At 36.7% G+C, this 12,935-nt stretch overlaps 1 protein-coding gene across 15 annotated transcripts in view; it reads left to right on the top strand.

The window, feature by feature from the left end:
• The window catches only part of TMEM68 (transmembrane protein 68), a 34,427-nt gene extending 22,708 nt beyond the window's left edge, over positions 1-11,719 (top strand). For 14 of the 15 annotated variants that reach the window (XM_069600041.1, XM_069600040.1, XM_069600042.1 and 11 more), the window contains 3 exons: positions 5,663-5,723; positions 7,794-7,933; positions 9,891-11,595. In XM_069600041.1, coding sequence (XP_069456142.1) covers positions 5,663-5,723; positions 7,794-7,933; positions 9,891-10,007 — 318 coding nt within the window. In that variant the 3' untranslated portion in view covers positions 10,008-11,595. Of the gene's footprint in view, positions 1-5,662; positions 5,724-7,793; positions 7,934-9,890 lie in introns of all 15 variants that reach the window. The other variant, XM_069600046.1, reaches the window with a different exon arrangement.
• The last annotated feature ends 1,216 nt before the right edge of the window (positions 11,720-12,935 follow it).

Genomic DNA, 12,935 nt, shown 5'->3' with positions numbered 1-12,935 from the left:
TCCTACCATTTTTCATCAGCAAATGTGATCAGCTATCTAATAGTATGAATAAAGATGAGAAATAGATATTGGTATAATTTAGAGCTTTTAAAAAAGAATGAGTTTGTCAATAAAGTGACGGTTCCTCTGGGAGTCACTGTAATTGTTCTTAGTAAACTGGAGAATCAGAATGTCATCTTGTCCTTTTCTTTTGCTTTGGAAAGTATTTCTCAGCTTTTTGGTCTCCGTATTGTGCTTTGTCCTATGAAACATTTACTACTTATGGGATGTTTCTTCTTTGTTTTTTCTTTATTTTCATTTTAGATTGTCTATCAGAAAAAGAAATCGTGGCACTTGCCAAGGTGGTTTTCTTTTTCCAGGCCAGTTAGTTAGAGACTGCTGCCCATACTTTCACGTTTTTGTTTGTGTGTGTGTGTTTCCATTGCTGTCCTGTAGACACCAGTTTAGACCCTTAACTTGACTGTTTATTTTGCAAATACAGACCTTCGATTAAAAAAGAAAGGATTATGGATGTCTCCTTCTAACCCAAAAGCAACATTTAAGGAAGAATGGACATTTTTCCTTTATTTTTTAAATCGCAGAGTTACAATAAAATATAATACATTGCACGCTATTCTCTACTGTACATATTTGTATATGTAACTCCTAGAAGATAGTGCTCTATCAGTGTGATCTCGGTGTGAGTTAATGTACTTGGCCAAGTGTTCTATAATGAACCACATAAAAATTTAAACACTATTGTCCTACAGTAGGTTATACACTTCCTTAGGACAAAGCCATCTTTTTATAATCTGAGCTCTGAGTACAATGATTAGCACTTAGGCTCTGTGTATTTGTTGAATTGATTTTGTAAACACGACATTAAACACTGTAAGAAAGGAGCCTTTTGAATTTAAGTCTAGGTTAATAGTATTACTGATACAGAAAATTAATTTATAGCCTACTTTTGAAAAAATCTTATGTATTAAGATAGAAAACAAAACTTTAGACTTTATGAATACTGTGGATACAAGATGATATATGCACAGTTGTTTAGAAATTAAGGCGAATCAGTATAAATGTACATTGAGCCAATGATAAAAGCTAAAAGCCTAGCTCAATTTTCAGGTTTATATTTTGAGAGAATTATTTCTTCCCAGGTATAAGATAAAAGCTAGAAAAGCTTTATTTTACACTTCAAAATCCAGCTGTAAATCTATTGATGAAAATAGATTTGGAATCACCCACATTGATCATGGGACTCTAATTCCTCATCCTTAAGTAACAGTTTTAATGACCTTTGCCTGGAAGAAGACTTGATAGAAAGAAATCACATAGAGAAAGAAACTCTTTCATCAATCCTTGAGTTTCTAGATAAATGAGATAATCTAGATCATTTAAGGTTTTGGTACAAAACTTGAGAAAATTTAATGAACAGTCCTTTACAAGTTAATCAACAAAAATCTTTCACGTTGCTGGCTTACATCATAGCACTGTATTGTTGATAAGTCTTGCATCACTCTCAACCTTTCTTAGCGCTTTTAAAGGCTTTGCATTGGTGCCCTGCGCAGTAAGTAGGTGATGTATATGATTATTCCAGTGTTGCAGATGAGGAAGCTCAGGCACAGAGAGATGGAAGGACCGAAGCAGAGCTTGTCTTTCAGGACGGTAGGCAGCCAATGCGCTTGACAGTGAGTCCGCCCACCCTGAGCTTAGAGGTCCTTCCAGGTCCAAGAGGGAAGCCTTTCAGTCGCAGGTGGACATAGCTGTAAATGGCACCAGTAACTTATTTAGAAAAGCCTTTGCTCGGTCTCACAGATTTACCATAAACTTTGAGTCAGAATTTAAGACAGTTGTTGCAGGGTTAGCTGCATTTAAATTGTATAATAACAAAGTAATGGAAATTCAAGTGAAAAAAATCTAGATTGTCAATGGAGGTTCACAGAATATTGATAGCAAGTATTTAAGGTTCATGTGAAAATTATATGGCTTTTTGGTATAATCTAAATCACTCTTATTTTGTGAATTCCTGACAGTTCAACTTTGTTGAGAATTTTTAGGTTAACATTATACCTAAGTAAGTTGGGATAAAAATGAGGCTGTGTACTCTAATTGGAAAACAGGTAACAGATGTAAAAGAAGATAGCATTTGTTTCAGTAATATTGTTTATGTGTATTATCTTGATCTATAAAAAACCTTGAGATGGGATAATTCTTATTATTGTCCCTGTTTCATACATGAAGAAACTGAGGGGTAGTGAGTGACTTGCCCACTTACGTTTTTGTGGCAAAGACTTCAAGACCACTGTATTCCGAATACACAGCCTCTCCCTCTCACATACATGTACAAATTGTTGACATACATTAACAATTTGATTCTAGGTTACTGATGCAACTACCTTGTTATACAAAGCGTCACCAAGAAAGGAATGAATTACGGTACATAGTTGTAATCACGGTAATGCTGTAGCTGTAAGGCAGCAAGCTTGAGCATGAATTTAGAAACCGCAGACCCAGGGTACAGCCTGGAGTACTAAGTTTGCAGGGTAAGCTTTTTCCTGTTTAGTGTCTTCTAGAAATGCCCAGCCTCTGGAGAGTTAGCCATTAAAGGATGATAATGCAACTTAAAGAGCCTTTTGATGAGGGTGAAAGAGGAGAGTGAAAACGCTGGCTTGAAACTCAACATGAAAAAACAAAGCTCATAGCATCTGGTCCCATCACTTCATAGAAGGGAAAAAAGTGGAAGCAGTGACAGATTTTATTTTCTTGGCTCTGAAATCATGACGGACGGTGACTGCAGCCATGAAATTAAAAGATGCTTGTTCCTTGAAAGGAAAGCTACGACAAACCTGGTGCATGTGTTCTAAGTTGCCTCAGTCGTGTCCGACTCTTTGTGACCCTGTGGACTGTACCTCACAAAGCTCCTCTGTCCATGGGATTCTCCAGGCAAGAATACTGGAATGGGTTGCCATTCCCTTCTCTAGAGGATCTTCCTGGCACACGGATTGCATCCACCTCTCTTATGTCTCCTGCATTGGCAGATGGGTTCTTTACCACTAGCACCATTTGGGAAGCCCCATGACAAGCATAGACAGTATATTAAGAAGCAGAGACATCATTTTGCCGACAAGGGTCTGTATAGTCAAAGCTGTGGTTTTTCTAGTAGTCAAGTACAATGTGAGACTTGGACCATAAAGAAGGGTGAACACTGAAGAATTGATGATTTTGAATTGTAGTGCTGGAGAAGACTCTTGAGAGTCCCTTGGACTGCAAGGAGAGCTAACCAGTCCATCCTAAAGGAAAGTAACCCTGAATATTCCTTGGAAGGACAGATGCTGAAGCTGAAGCTCCAATACTTTGGCTGCCTGATGTGAAAAGCCCACTCATTGGAGAAGACCCTGATGCTGGAAAAGATTGAGAATAGGAGGAGAAGGGGGCGACAGAGGATGAGATGGTTGGATAGCTTCACCAACTCAATGGATGAGAATGTGAGCAAACTCCAGGAGACAGTGGAGGACAGAGGAGTCTGGTGTGCTGTAGTCTATGAGGTCGCAAAGAGTCAGGCATGACTTAGTGACTGAACAACAACTACAAATACATCCTGAAGAATCTTTGTAAAGTACACCCTTCGATACAAACTTTGGGGTTAATGCCAGAGTAAATCTGGCAGAACTGGTTGGAGAAGGCAGAGTGGTATATATGTGAGCTGGAAGTTCTCTGTTCCTTCTTGGGCATCTTATCTTCTTAACTCTGAAGACATTATGCAACTATTTAAAATATTAGGATTCCAGCCATCGCTTTATTCTACAAAACTAGTGGCGATTTTAGAAAAATCATAATCTGGATTTTTTTACAGAAGAGTCAGTCTACTTTGTCTTAGGTGTTAGCTTTGTAAATGAACTCCATCAGATTTTAAATTCTTCGTCTGACTGGTTTTCTTTACACGACTTCTCTCTATCCTAACTGGTTTTTAAAATGCCTGCTGTCTGTTTCCTATTCTTTGTCTTCAGAGAACACAAGCGAATTCCTCAGAATTTTCTTTCTGTTCTGTCGATTCATTCCTTCTGTGGTTTGTCCATTACACTGTCTGTTAGCACCTACTTTTTCTGGGCAGTGTTCCAGGTACTGGGGATCCAACTGTGAACGAAACAAAGTCTCTGCTGTCGGTTACAGAGATAATAAATAAGTGATCAGTTAGGTATATGTGAGGGAGTAAGTTTTATGAAGAAAGCTGTGCCTGCAGTCTCTTTCCTTCAGCCCACCACTTTTTACTGCTTTCAGAAGCTGAAAAGGAACAGCTTTTTAAATGTCAGCTTATGTAAATGTTTCAAGCCCTGCTCGCTAAGGCAGGTCACTCTGATTTAGCAAATGCTGATGGTACACTGTAAGTGAAGCGACACTCGCCCTTCCCCACCAATTTTATCTGTTCTAAACATCATTTAATTCAGTATATTTTGTGTACAGTTTAAAGTATTTTATTCAATTTTTTATCTACTTCAGTTTCACTATGGCATAATCTCCTTACATGGTCCTTTGCTACTTAATCCATTATTTTATGATTAGATAAGGCCTCCATTTTAAGTGAGTGAAGTCATTCAGTCATGTCTGGCTCTTTGCAACCCCGTGGACTGTAACCTGCCAGGCTCCTCCATCCATGGGATTTTCCAGGCAAGAATACTGGAGTGAGTTGCCATTTCTTTTTCCAGGGGATCTTCCTGACCCAGGGATTGAACCTGGGTCTCCCACGTTGCAGGCAGACTGTTTATCATCTGAGCCACCAGAGAATCATATTTAATCATTGATATTCATGGAAAAATAAAAAACATGAACTTGTGAACAGATATCCTCCAAAATTAATGATATGAAGGGTTTATATATACACACACAGATACATACATACGCTTTTCCTATTTTTTTGGTATTGAGACTTATACATTGGTTTCCCTGGTGGCTCAGCAGTAAAGAATATGCCTGCCAATGCAAGAGATGGGGGTTCGATCCCTGGTCTGAAAGATCACCTGGAGAAGGCAATGGCAACCGACTCCAGTATTCTTACCTGGAGAAACCCATGGATAGGGGAGCCTGATGGGCTACAGTCTATGGGGTCACAAAAAGAGTCAGACACAGCTTAGCGACTTAATAACAATTTATACACTTTTCGTTGATATTGAACATTTTCAGATTTAACAAGCTCACCCCCCAAAAATGGTGTTTCACTAATTTCTGGACAGCATCTTGCCAAAACTTGTTATTGAAAATTATAGAAATTTCCCCATAGAGAGGATTTCTGTCTTGTAACTTTTTCTTCAGTGAACATACTATTCAGTACCCCACTAAAACCAGTTTAATTATCATTCATTTTACTCAATGACATTGATGATTACTTTAATCCTTGAGTTTCAGGAGTTCTTGAGAATGATAGCAAAGTTGGCAAATGAAATATTACATATTACCACTAGAGGGTAGTGTTTCCAATATATATATATGTGCATATATATATATATTTAGAAATACCACGTTAATTTTAGTCAATAAATCACACTAGTGATAACAGTATGTTTTTATTTTTTAAAATACCTTAGTTTTGTGACTTAAACAGGCCCTTAAAATTTTACAATAGTGACTTAATAGAGACATCAAATGGATTAATGTATTTACTTTTTAATTCAAATTCTCTCTTTAGCCCATTATTCCTATGTTTACACAAAATATTCGAGAAGGATTTAGATCACTTGGAGGAACAAGTAAGTTCTGATTCATATGGTTTTTTAAGTATAACTGTAATATTTAGAATGTAATATTTTAAATATTTGGACTTTTAAACACTATACAGAAACCTTTTGAATTTATTTTAGAAAATGCATATGCTATTTAGGTGTTTTTCTTTTTTAAATCTAAGTGATAACTGGTTCTAAGTGATAGCAGTTCTAGGTGTTAAATTTTTGTTGAGTCTCATATATACTGAAGATTATTTACCATGGGCTTTAAAAAATTGCACAGTGAATTTTCTAATTCTGTGTTAAAGCATATTGTTGAGGTTTAGAACAGACTTACGTATTACCCAGACTACCTTCCTAACTCATTCCTGAAGAGGTTACAGCTTTAAAAATGGATGACAACAAAATACTGAATTAAGATTAGCAGCCTAAGGAGATACCATTTGCTTTCATTTATTGCTATTGCTTCTTGTTCTTTTTACTTTTTTGAACCATGGTAAACTTACCTCAAAGAGTTCTTTTTGCCTACCTTTAATTTTTGATAAAAATAGCTTTGAACCTAGCTATAGGAAGGATCGGAGAAGGCGATGGCACCCCACTCCAGTACTCTTGCCTGGAAAATCCCATGGACAGAGGAGCCTGGTAGGCTACAGTCCATGAGGTCACTAAGACTGAGTGACTTCACTTTCCCTTTTCACTTTCATGCATTGGAGAAGGAAATGGCAACCCACTCCATTGTTCTTAACTGAGGAATCTCAGGGACGGGGGAGCCTAGTGGGCTGCCGTCTGTGGGGTCTCACAGAGTCGGACACGACTGAAGCGACTTAGCAGCAGCAGCAGCAGCATAGGAAGGATAGCAATTAGATGTGCTTTCTGTTTGGAGTTTGTTGTTGGCTTATTTATTTTTATGAAATTTTTATGGTTTGTTTTGTACCCTGTGGTTTCTGTATTTGATTATATTTTGTATCCTTAGCACTATATTGTTAGTGTTCCTATCCATATATAAATCTCATCCTGAAAACCCTGAACTTCTATTGTTCCTTTTATGTCTAATGTTGGTGTATAGTTGATACTATATCATGTTTTCTTAGGTCTTTTTTTTTTCAAATGTGAAATAGAAAGGCAGGTTGATGTGATGTTTAATTTTTGTTGTGTAATTGTTCCTTCTAATTTTCTTTCAGGTCATTTCTTTAGAATTTAAGTTACATACCAGAAATCATTCCTAACTTTGCATACCAGAAATCATTCCTAATTTTGTTCCTTTAACTATGAAGTGTTTAAAAAATTTTTTGACTGCCTTTTTTACTTAAAAGTTGAATATCTCAAAAATTGATGTGTAGTAATGTATTATTTCGAGTACTACTCTGGGTCTTATGGTATATTCTGTGTTTCCACGTATAAACAGTGTTTTAAACTTTCAGTACAATTCATAATTGTATAGTCCATGTTCCTTGCCTTTTGTGGATTATTTTGTAGTCTTAGCCCATCAGTTTATTTTACATTACTACCACTTTTAATCTTGCTAAATTTCACACTTGGTCCTTAGCACTAATAATTCTTTTCCCTAATTTATAGTATTTTTAGTCTTAGGTTTCAGTGTATTTTGGTCTCATGTTTATTTGACTTTATTTTATGGCTCCATTTTTGCTTTTATTCATGTAAGTCACGTATTTCTGAGCCTCTGGACTGTTTAGCCTCTGACGTTTTGTTGCAGTCTTTATCCTGTTTTGCAATAATAGTAATGAGTTTGTCTTTTAAAATTCTTATTTTTTGAAAGCTCATCTCCACTCCTACCCCTCATTAGTAGACCTTATTTATTGAGCATTTTTAGGTTGACAGAAAAATAGAGCAGAAGGCACAGAGGGGCCCCCACACCTCACCACCCCCCAGTTTCTTCTGTTACTGGCATCTTGCAGTAATGTGGCACATTTGTTACCATCAGTGAAACGCTCCCCTTTAAAAAAACTGTTGTGTTAATTGCCAGGAGATGATACTGGTTGCCACCTTCCTTGAAGTCTTACATAATTCATTTGAAAGATTACAGTTATATGCTTAGAATATGTAACAATTAAAATGATTTCATTTCCTTTAAAACAGGGCTGTTTAGGTGGCTTTATGAAAAATTCCGCTATCCATTTGCCCCCATGTACGGAGGTTTTCCTGTGAAGTTGCGCACCTACTTAGGTGATCCCATTCCATACGACCCAAAGATCACAGCAGAAGAACTAGCTGAAAAGGTAAATTATTCTTTCTTTAGTTTTAGGACATATTTTTCCTTTTACTGAAGATGAACTCATTAATTCCACAAATGTGTTCTGGATCAGTGGTGACTTTTCCCCCAAGGTACATCTGCCTGTGTCTGGGAACGTTTTTATTGTCACAGTGGACAGAACTCAGGAGGTGGTGGTGCCCTTGGTGTCCCATGGGTAGAAGTCAAGGATGCCAGTAGATTTTCTGTGGTGGGCAGGGCAGTCCCCACAGCAAAGAGCTGTTCTTTTGAAAATGTCAGTACTGTTGAGGTTGAAGTTCTTGGCCCTGATAATTAAAAAGTTTTGTAAGTGATGTTTAGAAGAAGAAAGCTTTGACCTCCATGAAAAGAAAGAAATTGCCTTTGTCTGGTAGAAGTACCTTGGGAGGAAAACGGAATGTTGTTTGTGAGTTTCCACGTCAGGTTGTCCCAGTGCTGCTGTTTGTTTGCTCTGTGACTCAGGCAGGCCCCACCACCCTCCTCTAGTCTAGGGAAGAGAAACAGAGCCCACTCACATATACCCAGAGGGTCACAGGTGACTGTTCACGTTCATTGTTGAAAACTGTCTGCCACCCAGTAAGTGCTCCGTGGATGCTGGCTACTGTTGTTCTCCTAGGAACATACAGCCCCATGTAGAAGGTCAGTAACTAAGTTGATGTTTTTAAGGTGATTTCTTAGCACAAGGGGGCTTCCCAGGTGGTTCAATGGTAAAAGAATACACCTGTCAATGCAGGAGACATGAGTTCAATCCCAGGGTTGGGAAGATCCCCTGGAGAAGGAAATGGCAAGCCTCTCCAGTATTCTTGCCTGGGAAATCCCATGACAGAGGAACCTGGTGGGCTAGGACTCCTAGAGGAGTCCATGGGGTCACAAAGAGTTGGACACGACTGAGCAACTGAGCATGCACGTGAGCACATTAGCACAATGCTGTGCTTGTGACTTGACTTCTCAACCTGAGCACCACTGACATTTTGTTGTGGGCAGCTAGAAAGGGGTGAAACTTCAACGAGCTCGCCAGAAAACTTCCTACTACTTTTTTCCTTCTGATTTTCACCCCCTTCAGTTCTTTTTAGTGTTTACTGTGTGTAGGGCATTGCTGTGCACAATGCTAGAAAAATGCTAAGGTGTATCTTAAGGTATAGAAAGTTGCCATGTGGACAATATCTGTAATTCCACTGTAATGAAGTGAATGTAGGAAATATGGCTGAGTAACATACCATTATATATATGTACCACAGCTTCTTTATCCGTTCATCTGTTGTTTGACATTTAGGTTATTCACATGTCCTGGCTATTAAAAACGGTGCTGCAATGAACACTGGGGTACATGTGTCCTTTTGACTTATGCTTTTCTCAGGGTATATGCCCAGTGGTAGGACTGCTGGGTCACACTGGGGAGGGGTTGGGAAAAAGACTTAAGAGGCAGGGGATATATGTACACATATAGGTGATTCACTTTGTTATACAGCCAGAAACTAACACAGCATTGTAAAGCAATGATAGTCCAAAATAAAATAAAAATTAAAGAAATGCTATGCACCTTGAAGAGTCACTGCATGAATGAAAGTTCAAGAACCTTCTATACTAAACACAGTTTGCAACATTTTGTTACTTTTTGTATGCTTAGAATGCTGAAAGGTTTTTGAAGCTAAATTAACAGTATTACATTAAAAAACAAAACTAAGAAAGAAGTCATTCATTCTGAGGATTGATAGATGCTAAGTTTGGGAAGACTTCTTTAAAGTACTAGTGTATTAAAAAAAGTATTATATTAAAGTATAAATATAATAGATAATAAATAAATAATTATTTATTATTAAATAATAATAATAATAAAGTATTATATTAAAGTATACTATATTAAAACACTAGTATATATCCTTACAAACTAAATATCTACATTGAGAACTAAAAGAATAACGGCTTTTCTTTTGCTTTCTTGATAGACAAAGGATGCTGTTCAAGCTCTGATTGATAAGCACCAAAGAATACCTGGAAACATAATGAGTGCTTTGCTAGAACGTTTTCGTAACAAAGAAAAGATCAACCAGAAGACTCTTTAACACATTTATATTAATCTGTTTGTATCTATAGGACTGTATTCTGAATTTTGTAGGTTCTATAGTTAGTATTTTTTTTAAATCACGTGAAGAAGCATCTTTCATTGAACTTGTTTGCTTGAAATTATGTTGTCAATTTTGTTTCTGCAATCAGTTGTGTCAAATTTAAACAATAACTCACTACATGCATCATAATTCAGCAAATGTTCATGGTTCTTTTTATAATTTTCTAATCATGTATTATAAACATAGATTCTTAAATCTATGGGCTTCCCTGGTAGCTCATCTGCTAAAGAATCTGCCTGTAATGCAGGAGACCCAGGTTTGATCCCTGGGTCGGGAAGATCCCCTGGAGAGGGGAATGGCTACCCACTCCATGCCTCATAATTTGGAAAGTGATCATGGTTCTTTTTATAGTTGCCTAATCATGTATCCTACACATAAATCCTTCAAGTTAAGTTTATCAATAATAGCAGTGGAGGTTAAACAAACATTCCTAAATAATGCATCTAAGTTTCTGCATCTCTTGCACTGAGCTAGTTTTGCAAGATGGCATAACCTAGGGTTTTAGTACAGATGCTTAAGTTAGAGAGAAACAAGCTCTTTCCTCTGCCTCTCATTCCTTTCATGACCTTCGGCAAATCATGTATTTTTGTGCCTCAACAATTCACTTTTTAAAAACATGTTAATCCTTTGATGAGGAATATTGTTTTAACTCTTTCTATTTGCTGTGATTGATATCCATAGAATGGAAATTATGACTGTATAAACTAAACAGTACCAAGATCTTTTAGAAGTTTGTGTATTTATTTTGTCCATAGGATGTTTAAATTATTCCTTTAGGTATGATGTCAAGTTGCCAAGCAACAATGAAAAAGATGTATTGTTTTTCAAACTGAGTAAAACAGAAATTAGGGAAAGTAAAATTTCTAATTATTGTGATTATTCTTTTTAGTATTATATTTTTAATGAGAATCTGTAGACAAGCCATAAAAGGTATGCTCTGCGTCGTCTGCCCTGTAATATGGCATTTAATAGTGTCAGGTTAGAAATCACAGTCGTGCCCTGCATCTTGTACTTTAGAAGCTGATTCTAGGCTGATGACAGCCCTGGGAGAAAGCTCTGCTTTTCTCAACATCCTGGCTCATTCAGCTTGACTCTGCATCCAGACGGATGGTTTACTGTTTCAATAAAAATATACTTGAATGATGAATTTATGTGAACATAGGGCTCTCTGAAAAATTAATGGGTTTCGATTTGTTGTCTCTTTGAAATCTGAATTTAAAAGTATTTAAACAGAATACTACTAGGAATCAAATGCAGTATGTCCCTCTCCCTTTTTAAGATATTAAATTACTTGGATTTTTGTATAAACTTTTGTATGACAAGTATGTATGTATGATATGTGTAATGTATGTAAAATTAAGAAAAATAAAAATAAGCTGAAATGCAGTTCCTGTTCTTGTGAGATTACATATGTGACACTTTTTAAATTTAAACTGATTTTTTGTTTTACCGTTTATGCTTATCTCACCTATAGTCATATTCATCAATTTCAGCCATAATGAATAAAACTGACTTTTCCATGTAATAAGTATATTTTAATTTCAGTGAAAAGTATCAACTAATTTGCAGCTTTTTTCCCCTCTCAAGTAATGAGCAGTGTTTTTTAAAAAAATTCATCAATATTTCCAGAATAAAGGAATAAAGGGTCATAATATGAATGAGAATAATGGTTTTTTGGCAACTATTGCGTTTTAAAAACTGAAGAAAGAACAGCATTCATTGCTAATGTAGCAAAAGCCATTATTTTTTTTTTTTACAGTATTAAAGTTTTACTGCTTTAAAACTTTTTTCTTCTCTGATACTCAGAGAAGTATTAACAAGAAGGCTGTCTCATTTAATACAAAATCTTTATCTATGCTATTTGAATTTAAATGCCATTTAGAAGAATGAGGGGGCTTCCCTGGTGGCTACCCTGGTGGTAAAGAATCCGCTTGCAATACAGGAGACCCAGCTCCGATCCCTGAGTCAGGGAGATGCCCTAGAGAAGGGAATGGCTACCCACTCCAGTATTCTTGCCTGGAGAAGCTCATGGGCAGAGGAGTCTGGGGAGCTACAGTCCATGGGATTGCAGAGGCACAACTGAACTGTCACTTTCACTAGAAGGTTGAAGGAATGTGATGAAATATAGACATAAGTAATACTATTATTGCTAACATTATTGCATCATAATAATAGATCTAAATATGAGACCCTCTGAAGTTAATGACATGAACCATTGAAATAATAGATGTTTACGTGGATAAGTTGGGTGTGTTTTGTATATATGATTACTATTTTTAAAATACATTTTTTTCTTAATGTGTATTTTTTATTGAGGTATAGTTGACTTACAGTGTTTCAGGTACACAGCAAGGTGATTCAGTTGTACATGTACACATATATTTTTTTGAAATCATTTTCCATTGTAAGTTCTTACAATATATTGACTGTAGTTTCCTGTGCTATACAGTAAACCTTTGTTGCTTGTTGCATATCTATTTTTTAAAATTAGTAGTCTAGCATTCTATTCATACTAAATGGATGGCATCTTTAAAGAAGCCTTGAATGCAGAATTCTAAGGCACACCTATGGTCTTTCTTCAGAATGCACTATGTGTGTGTGTGCACGCTCAGTTGTGTCTGACTCTTTATGATACCATGGACTGTAGCCCTCCACTCTCCTCTGCCCATTGGATTTCCCAGGCAAGAATATGGGGTGGGTTGTCCTTTCCTTCTTCCGGTAAAATATACTTTTGTTACTTCTTTGTTGTGGCAAAATATACACACCCAAATTTACAATTTGTTAAGCCCAATTCTTCACTCAGGATGTCCATCTCCCCAGGAAACTAAGCGTTAAGTTAATTAAGATGACAATTCTGTGTTTCTG

Source organism: Ovis canadensis, chromosome 9 (genome assembly GCF_042477335.2).
Source record: "Ovis canadensis isolate MfBH-ARS-UI-01 breed Bighorn chromosome 9, ARS-UI_OviCan_v2, whole genome shotgun sequence".
Lineage (NCBI taxonomy): Eukaryota > Metazoa > Chordata > Mammalia > Artiodactyla > Bovidae > Ovis > Ovis canadensis.
This window is presented reverse-complemented; position numbering and strand designations above follow the sequence as displayed.